This window comes from Azolla caroliniana, unplaced genomic scaffold, assembly GCF_043228905.1.
Source record: "Azolla caroliniana isolate FFs.n. ecotype wild unplaced genomic scaffold, voAzoCaro1.0.p SCAF_5, whole genome shotgun sequence".
In the NCBI taxonomy this organism is placed as follows: Eukaryota; Viridiplantae; Streptophyta; class Polypodiopsida; order Salviniales; family Salviniaceae; genus Azolla; species Azolla caroliniana.
In genome coordinates, this window is record NW_028230440.1 from 5,034,327 (window position 1) to 5,044,256 (window position 9,930).

The 9,930-nt window shown below is 45.8% G+C and overlaps 1 protein-coding gene across 4 annotated transcripts; it reads left to right on the forward strand.

The window, feature by feature from the left end:
• Positions 1 to 364: 364 nt before the first annotated feature.
• Positions 365 to 2,892, forward strand: LOC147863831 (protein yippee-like At5g53940). 4 transcript variants are annotated; one of them, XM_087320230.1, is made up of 6 exons: positions 365 to 667; positions 761 to 875; positions 1,531 to 1,574; positions 1,856 to 1,964; positions 2,124 to 2,179; positions 2,455 to 2,892. In XM_087320230.1, the coding sequence occupies exons 2-6, from the start codon at positions 780 to 782 to the stop codon at positions 2,531 to 2,533; spliced, it is 384 nt and encodes a 127-aa protein (XP_087176356.1). In that variant the 5' UTR covers positions 365 to 667; positions 761 to 779; the 3' UTR covers positions 2,534 to 2,892. The 4 variants fall into 4 exon arrangements, with proteins under 4 accessions (XP_087176356.1, XP_087176354.1, XP_087176358.1 ...); XM_087320228.1 differs by having other exon boundaries at positions 780 to 875; XM_087320232.1 differs by having other exon boundaries at positions 365 to 641; positions 780 to 875.
• The last annotated feature ends 7,038 nt before the right edge of the window (positions 2,893 to 9,930 follow it).

The following is a 9,930-nucleotide window of genomic DNA, read 5'->3' on the forward strand; positions in this document are numbered from 1 at the left end:
TGATCAGACGAGGAAAGCAGCAAAAAGGGTGGTATTCTAATGACAGTCATGTGTCCCTCGGATACACGATGCAAGATAAAATACATACATATCCGCAAGGGTGAAGGCAAGAGCACTCATAGTGTGGAAACGTTGTGGGTCGAAGCATTCCATGGCAAGGGATATCAGAAATGAAATAACTTGATTTAATAAACAAACCCCATAATAGATAAGCACAAACAAATCATGTCACATTAACACACACTCACTAGTCTGTGTGTGCAAAGAAAACATAGTTTGGAAAAATAGACACACACACAAATATATTTATCAAATTTGTTCATCATCTTTGTCCCTCTGTATGTTGTTTGTTTTATTTTCCTCTGTTTTCATCTCCCAATCTCTCAATCTCTCTCTCTCTCTCTTTCCTTTTCCAAAAGGAACAAGAATTTACTCTGTTTTCTTTGACATATCCTTTGGAAAGGACGGACTCTTTCATTCGTAAGCCTATGGAAATATGAGATTGAAAGATACGTATTGCTCTTCTTCTTCTTCTTCTTCCTCCGTCTGCTGCTCAACCCACAGGCAAAAGTCTTTTCCCCCTTGTTTTCAAGCTATTGCAATTAACACAGAGCTTTAACCAAAGTCCTTTTGACTCATTTGTGAGCGTTTCTAAATGTTTATTTTAGTATTTTATTGTTCAGATTTATTTGATCTCATATGAGCTAATTGCCCATTTCTGGTACGAAAATGAGTCAAATTTAAGAAATTTTCTTTAAAGATATGTTTTGATTTTATAGATGGGTAGGCCCTTCTTGGTAAAGCTTGATGGAAGAGTCTATAAATGCAGATGCTGCCATAGCCATCTCACAAGCACGGAGGATCTTCTTTCCAAGGTCAGCGTTTATCATTAATTTCGTCTGTTTTTGTTCTAATGTTATTTGACATTATCTGAGTAATTTATGAATGATTCAAGTATTTGATAATACGAAAACAATAAAAGCAAGTGTTTTCCTAGGAGCTCAGAAATGTTTTTGGGTGCACGATATATGCCAATCCATTAGAACCAATCAATTTTTATGCCATCGATTTGTTCGTGTGGCTCATGTTGCCAATGTTTGATTTTCCTAATGTTAAGTTCATATGCATAACCTTCTACTTGCAATAAATGGTGCCAATAAGCCAAGAGATATGCCCATAGCTTTGCCACCAGTTACTGCCTGTTTCACACTCTAAAGGTTTGGACATAGACCCAGGGTTAATTGGTATAGTGTAAAGAGATTTTGACAGATTTATCTTTTCTGCTTGCATCTAGGCCTCTCCTTGCACTAATGATGTCACTTGACACCACACTTGGACCCAGTAGATCATGTATGACCACCCAGAGTTGCCCAATGTCTATTTGTATACCCATGGTTTGGACGTAGACGTAAGGATCCATTGGTTTATAACGAGTTAAACGTCCATTTGTTACTCCTTAATTGTGTTTTAATTTAATGTGAGTTAGATGTGTTAGTCCTTGACACTTTCCCTTGTAACTGTGGTCGATAGGGTTTTCATAGCCGCCAAGGGAGGGCTTACCTCTTCAACTTAGTGTAAGTTCTAATCACACTTTCATTGTATGCCATCTCAGTTCCAAATTTATCTTTCAATGCTAGGGAGATCATGGAAATCTTGAGATATGAATATATGGCTGTATGAATGGTTGTGTGTTTATGTTATATATGGATGTATGTGTATGTTATGCTATATATGCATGTGTTATGTATGTAGGTATGCATGTATGAGTATATGTGAATGTGATAAATGTTATATATATGATGTACAACCATTGATACTTACCAGCTATCTAGTTTGTTTTATGTGTACCTTCTAGAGTCAACATTTTAGTAGGACCGAAAGAAGAGCGGATGATGACGACGGGGTTACATACAGTGTCAGACATTTTTTGCATTTGTTGCAACCAAATTGTTGGGTGGAAATATGTAAGGCCATATGAAACAATGCCAATGATAAGAGCATAACACAAAAAATTTGTTTCTGTTTCCAGTAGTTCATTTTTACCTCATTGTTCTTGTAAGCCTTAGCTCCTTGTTCTTTTGTTGTGTAACATGAAGCTCATTTTTATTGAAACATTTTGGCAGGACAGAGCTTATGAATTGAGCCAAAAGTATAAAGAAGGGAAATACATCTTGGAGCTGTATGTTCAAAGAAACTTCTCTTATCACTTTTTCCTTCTGAAATGTTGTCTCTTTTTCCCTCTTAGCTTTGTGCACTTCAGTGTTTCCTATATGTTTGAATAGACTTGTTATACTGTCTGCGAGATTAGCGAAATGTTTGAATAGATTTCTTATACTAACAGCGAGAAACTTCTCCTATCACCTTTTCCTTCTGAAATGTTGTTTCTTTTTCTCTCTTAGCTTTGTGCACTTCAGTGTTTTCTATATGTTTGAATAGACTTCTTATATGTTGTAGGGCAAGAACATTGAGCGGCGAGATTGGCGAACTCTTTGTGGAATCTAATCATGTGGGCAATGACCCAGAAGGTGCCTAGATAATCCTTGTATACTGTAGCAGTCGTCCCATCCTGCATGAACACCATATTTTACCGCCCAATTCCTGTTTCATATTTGGCGTTTCAATTCGTGTATTTTGTTAATCGGGCACAAATCGTCATTTTATTCAAAGTGTCCCATGTGATCATATAGATTCTCCGGGAGGTTTTTCTCTTAAAACTATGTCTGCGACATGTGAAGATATTCATACAACATAAGAGGAACTTTCATTCCACTATGTATAAAGACCACATGATCACTATGTATAAAGACCACATGATTAGTGCATGATTAAGAAGAGCTGAATTGTTATGGATTGACAAGCTCTCAATATGAAGAGAATTCTATCATGAAGTTGGACCTCTTAGTATTTTTATTTCTTTGCATTGTGCCACATTCTTGCAATTCTTAGCCTTATGGAAACATGGCATGTAAATGAATGTTTGAGTTTTTATTGCATTGATTGATTTGGACTTTTGAGGTTACTACCCCAAAGAATGACATTACATGGATACAGACCATTATTAAGTACTAGTAACACCGAATTCAATTATAAGTCCTTGTACAATACCAGCTAAGACACTCTACATCATTTTGGTGACTGAATATAGATGTCACAAGCATTCACTATCATTTGGTGTATGCCATACTCTCCATTTTTTCATGTGTCAAGTATTGAGATTTGGTGATGGTTAAGTTCTGAATCCTATTAGCATTAGTTCAAGAATGAGTTTGTAAGGTGGATTAAATATAGATGCTATAATGCAATGAGCTATTTTGAGTTCTATATTTACATTCAATGTACTTTTCCTTGTATTCGGCTTATATTCGACAATTGGTACACAATTTGGTCACATCATAGATGAGCAATCAATGTTAGTGATATTCTTTCAAAGGTCAAATCTTTGTGGTTGCTTAGTAACTCTAAGATGGTAGCAATGAGATGTGATGGATATTGTTTTGGATGGTAGCACATAGGGTCCTGCTTATTGCATCCACCCAATGCCGATGTGCTATTTTAATAATTTCAACATCTCTCCATAAAAAAATTGATCATTTGGTAATATTGTTGCACTAATAACAACAATTATTGGCATTGAAATTAGTTTTGATTATAATAATCAGACTTGCAATTACTATTCGATATGCCAATTATAGCGAATAGCAATAATTAGAATGCTAATTAGTGTTGTGATTAGTGTAGCCCTCCTATGAATAATTGTTTTTTCAAGGAATGATGAGACAACAAAAACTGTTTCTTTTGTGAGTGGAACTGATTTTTTTTGTTTTTATCAAAGCATTATATGAGTGGTGGGGAACCTCAAAGCTAGAAAAACTTGTTAGATTAGCAATGTGTTTTCGAGAAATAAGGTATAAATGTGCTCACCAATGCCCATAAACATAATATGAGATGCGTCATTAGAATTATTACCGGATTGTTTATTCTTAGAGGAAAAACATCAGAAGCTGATTGCCCAAAATTCAGTTGATCATGAATAGTTAAGAGAAGCTAGTGTTAGACCCAAAGATGTTTTGAGGTGAAAATGCAAACAAGCCTAATTGCAAATGTTTGCACATCTTACACATAACAATGCCACACATTGTGAATGTGTGCATGCGACACAATCAAGAACGTAATTAACAAACGTCATATACATACTGATACAATGAAACAAACAGGCAGAAACATACATAGAATCAAACAAGTAGAACATGTGTAAAATCAAAGCATCATAGACAATGAAACAAACAGGCAGAAACATACATAGAATCAAACAAGTAGAACATGTGTAAAATCAAAGCATCATAGATACATGCACATGTAGGTGCATAAATACATACACATGAACATGAACTTTTGATGTATTCTATGATGGGTTTTGATGGGCAATGTCCATGACAATTTCTACATATGTATGCAAGATATGACTATTTATTGAATTATTGGATGTGTTCTGTGAACTAATACTTCAGAAGCAATAGCTAGTGGACAACCAAGGTATAGATGTTGAGCATGACTACCCACAAGAAATGTATGCTCTTGGATTGCAGGATGTTGTTTATAATATATATGTTGAGTATGGTCTTCAGTACATGCAGAACCAAATGCAAACATGAAGTTTTCAGACCACCAGCCAAGGTGGACAACCAAGAGCTTTAGTATATGCGGAATCAAGTTAAGCCAACTTTGTCTGCAACATGAAGTTTTTAGAGACCCTGACAAGGGGCAAAGGAAGATGTGTTTCGTACGCTTTGCAGATATGGTCTCATGGAATGCAATGATGATAGAATGGATGTCTCGATGAAACACTAACTTGTTTTCACATGTTGGAGATTGACGGTGTCGCGTTGTTACGCGCGTGCGTGTAGAAGGGCGGGACCGCGGGGGTCTTGGACCGAGGAATAGCTGAGAAGGAGGAGAACGGAAAGGGCAACGGACGCACTTGCACACGCACAGACGCGGGAGCACACAGGAATCACAATCCGACAACACAACAAAACGAGACGACTAGAAATCTGAGTATATGAGCGCGTATGTATATAAATATATAAAGATATAACAAGACGGTTACAACTAACAGGCCGGCAAGGCGAACACCGACGCATGTTCACTCACACACAGAAGAGCGAGATGGAGACTCTACCGGAAGCACACGGGCGTTCCACGAAGCAGAGTCAGCCTCCCGAAAACCTACGCCCAGCGAATATGAGAAAGAAGGAGGAGAAGAGCTCGGTCCCAGTCCGACAACACTTCGTCCTCCTTCTTTCTCTGTATTCGTTGGGCATAGGTTTTCGAGAGGCTGACTCTGCTTCGTGGAACGCCCGTGTGCTTCCGGTAGAGTCTCCATCTCGCTCTTCTGTGTGTGAGTGAACAGGCGTCGGTGTTCGCCTTGCCAGCCTGTTAGTTGTAACCGTCTTGATATATCTTTATATATTTATATACATACGCGCTCATATACTCGGATTTCTAGTCGTCTCGTTTTGCTGTGTTGTTGGACTGTGATTCCTGTGTGCTCCCGCATCTGTGCGTGTGCAAGTGCGTCCGTTGCCCTGTCCGTTCTCCTCCTTCTCAACTATTCCTCGGTCCAAGACCCCCGCGGTCCCGCCCTTCTACACGCACGCGCGTAACAACGCGACATATTTGGTGAACCCGACGTGAAGGGTGGCAAGGGAGCATGGAGTCGGAAGAAGACGACTTCGCGCAACTTTTCGTCGAAGCGGTGAGGGAGTTTGGACAAGCGATAGCAAGACGAGAGTCGGCGCAGCAAGCGGTTGAGCAAGTGGTCGAAAGAGTCGGCCGTTTCAACGGGGACAAAGTCCCATCTTACTTGGAAGCCTACAACATGGAAATGGAGGAGCGAGACGTGGAAGAAGCGTTGAGGCTAGAGTTCTTTTGTCGGGGTGTCGCCGTCCGTAAGTATGCGGAGGAAGAAGCCTCCCTAAGCGTAGAAGACGGGGCCTATATGGAGGCCGGAAGAGCGTGTGACGACGACATGGGAGAGGGTGCGGAGCAAGCGACACTCTTGCCTTGCGGTGAAGGGACGGCCATTGAGGCCGGTAACTACGGATTCGGGACATGGCGGCCTGAACCATCGAGTGGGGAAGAGACAAGCGGCGGTGCCGCGACCTTACACACACCGGCCCTAAAGGCTCCGGCGGTCGGCCCGAGTGTCGGCGTGAGACCTAGAGCGACGGACGGTGGCGGCGGCAAGACGGGTAACCGAGACGACGACATGGAAGAGACGGTGGCAAGCGTAATCAAGGCTTGCGCGATCGGAGGCTGTGTAGCCGCGGACAACAATGTCCGGACGGAGGCGGCTACGGACACAACGAGCGGTGGTGTCGGGTTCTTGCCCACACCGGTCCTAGAGGCTCCGGCAGTCGGCCCGAGTGCCGGCATGAGACCCAGAGCGACGGGCGGTGGCGGCGGCAAGGCAGGCAACTGAGACGAGGACGAGGACGAGCATGTAGCAAGCATAACCGAGGCGTGCATAACCGGGGATGAAATAGCCACGGACCACGACGTCCGAACGAAGGTGGCTACAAACATGACATCGGCGAGTGATGGTACCGAGACTTTTCCCACACCTATTCTAGAGACTTCGGCAATCGGCACCAAGAGCCCACGTGAGACCGAAGAAACGGAAGGTGGCGGTGGCAGAGCGGACAATCGAAACGACGACGAGGAAGGTCATAGCGGACGGAGGAGAGACCCCTCGACACCGAGACCGGAGACTACGGCGGTTGCGCTCAAATGCCAATATAAGACCGGAGAGAAGGGCGTGAGACCTAGAGTGAAGAACGGTGGCGGTGGCAAGGCGGACAAACCGAATTCCCACGAAGATCCTCACACCAATCCGGTTGTTGGCCCGAGTGTCGGCGTGAGTCCTATAGGAGAGGTTGGTGGCGGCAGATGAACATGATCGGACGACGGAAAGTAGAGAAGGAAGGTATCAGGCCAGCAAAGCGGCTACAAACCGGAAGACTTACCGGCAAGGTCACGAGCATTAGGAAGTCTGGCCCTATGGGATCCCCACGCCAGATTAGAGACTCCGGCAATTCGGCCAGCGTGGCAACATGAGACCTCGAGAGAAAGCTGGTGGCAGCGGGAAACGAGACCCGATTACGCGGAAGACACGAGGAGAGTCCGAGAGGAACTCAAACAAAAAGACACCCGAATTTCGGCAAGCAACGAATCAAAGACCGGTCCTATGGGACCCTCACACCGATCCGGAGACTCCGGCAGTTTGGCCAACGTGGCAACGTCAGACCTAGGGAGAAGGACGGTGGCGGTAGGGAACGGGACCCGGCGACACGAGATAGTGGATCGAGAGTCGGTAAGACGGGGCGGACGAAGTGCGAAACCCTTACCGGCCGGTTACGGTTTCGGAAGGAGCTGGTAGGGGCGAACACGGGGAGGTGTGTCGAGCCGAAAAGGCACACCTGGGACGGAAGAAGAGTCTCGCGAGTGGCCATCGCGGGCCGGAACGAAACGTGACTACGGGACGGAGTGCGGCACAGGGAGTGCCAAACAACGGACGAGGGTATGCGGCACACGGAGGTGCTAGAGCGGAAAGGCGAGCGCGAAGATGGATTGCGCAGTTCGGAGGTAGCGCGTCGGAGGCCAGAGAAGGATCCTCCACGCCGTTCCGGAGACCATGGCAGTTTGAGCCGACGTGGCGACGTAAGACCATGGAGAAGGAAGGTGGCGGCAGGGAGGACGAAGGCAACGCGAAACATGGGCGGCAATCATGTCAACACGAATGGTCGACGAAGGCCAAGCGGGCCACTACGGGCATTCCTCAAGCGGAGGATATCGGGCACACGGCGGAGAGCGGGGTGTGCATACGGCTGGCCAAGGGCCAGTGGAAGTTCACGTACTACGGAGGATCGCGGCGGAGGACCCATCGATGGGACAAATGAGCCTACGGAGAGGCAAGCGGCACGAGGATGAACCGGTTCGAAGCGAATGACGATCTGGAGGACGAAGGGTAAGCGAGGGCCGGTCTTCTCCGGCAAAAAGTCTATTTTGGCGCATATCGGTGGATGCGCGGTTAGGTGGGGGCGGATGTCGTGGAGAAAACCATCCCTAGGCGGAATCGGAGAATATTGAGAGAATCGGCGGTGTGCACCATGTGCACTCACCCTTGTATAAACGTGTGAATAGTAGGAGTCAAGTCGGGACAGAGAATCCCATGTAAGTCGGGATTTATCCCACATTGTAACGCATCCCTCTCCTTGTTCTATAAAAGGAAGGGAGCGCCCTTTGCGAAGGGGTTGCCCGTTTTATGTTAGAGGGTATACCGTTAGATTTAGGGTTAGTTTCTTCTTCTTCTTCTTCTTCGCGGTGCGGGTTGACTGTTGAGGGCGGTTTCTGCTCGGTCTCCTGTGCAAGACCTCGCTCTGCGCGACGAGCCCGAGAGCTCCCTGAACGGCGGCTTGGTAGCAGGCTACTGTTGTAACCTACCCTACCTTGGTCCGGCTCGAAGCCGGGAATGTATTCTCCCCCCATTGGTAATATACTTATTCGTATCTGTTTGTGCGTATTCGTGTCTCTGTTGGTGTCGGGTGCTTTCCCTTCCCTGCGTTTCCTGTACATAAGGGCGTGAGTTAGGTCGGCGCGGTGTGTGTGTGTGGGTGTGAGTCAGTGTCAAATGTGCGCTCCCTCTCTTTCTCTCTCTCTCTCTCTCTCTCTCTCTCTCTCTCTCTCTCTCTCTCTCTCTCTCTCTCGTTCGGTTGCTTCCGAAACATGTCCGGAATCGTCTCTACACGCATGCGCGTAATAACGCGACATTTTTTTTAATTTTTTTTTCGCATTCCCACCAAACCGGCCTATCGCGCCGACGACCGCTTCAATGGCCCTATCGAGGGCGCCTACGCCTTCGCGCGCACTCACTATCCGATCCACAGCCGAAGCCATGGCTTCCGCGAAATCCGACCCCCTCATCTTTCTATTCCTCTGCCGCCTGTTGACGTCGGGTTCACCAAATATGTCACGTTGTTACGCACGTGCGTGTAGAATGGCGGGACCACGGGGGTCTCGGACGAGGGAAGGAGGGAAGCCAAGAAGACGATTCCGGACGCGTTTCAGAAGGAACCGAAGGAGAGAGAGAGAGAGAGAGAGAGAGAGAAAGAGAAGGAGCGCGCGCTTGACACAGACTCACACCCACACACACACACCGCGCTGACCTAACTCACGCCCTTATGTACAGGAAACGCAGGGAAGGGAAAGCACCCGACACCAACAGAGACACGAATACGCACAAACAGATACGAGTAAGTATATTACAAAAGGGGGGAGAATACATTCCCGGCTTCGAGCTGGACCAAGGTAGGGTAGGTTACAACAGCAGCCTACTGCCAAGCCGCCGTCCGAGGAGCTCTCGGGCTCGTCGCGCAGAGCGGGGTCTTGCACAGGAGACCGAGCAAAAACCGCCCTCAACAGTCAACCCGCACCGCGAAGAAGAAGAAGAAGAAGAAGAAACTAACCCTAAATCTAACGGGCAACCCCTTCACAAAGGGCGCTCCCTTCCTTTTATAGAACAAGGAGAGGGATGCATTACAATGTGGGATAAATCCCGACTTACATGGAATTCTTTGTCCCGACTTGACTCCTACTATTCACACGTTTATACAAGGGTGAGTGCACATGGTGCACACCGCCGATTCTCTCAATATTCTCCGATTCCGCCTAGGGACAGTTTTCTCCATGACAACGGTATGGTCCCCGATTCTATCACCTTTATATGTGGTCTCCTAGCTTGTCGTAGCAAAGGTGTTATTGGCAAAGGCTGAGTGTTGTATTTATAAATTATAATTATCCTTATCTTGCCAAATGCCATCGCTTATATTTGGTCTTTTCTTTGATGATATATACTTATGGAGATGAAACAAT

Coding starts and splice junctions, on each gene's coding strand:
- LOC147863831 (XM_087320228.1), top strand. Junction 1,575..1,855: donor GCTTACCTCTTCAACTTAGT/GTAAGTTCTAAT, acceptor TGTACCTTCTAG/AGTCAACATTTTAGTAGGAC. Junction 2,180..2,454: donor GGGAAATACATCTTGGAGCT/GTATGTTCAAAG, acceptor TATATGTTGTAG/GGCAAGAACATTGAGCGGCG.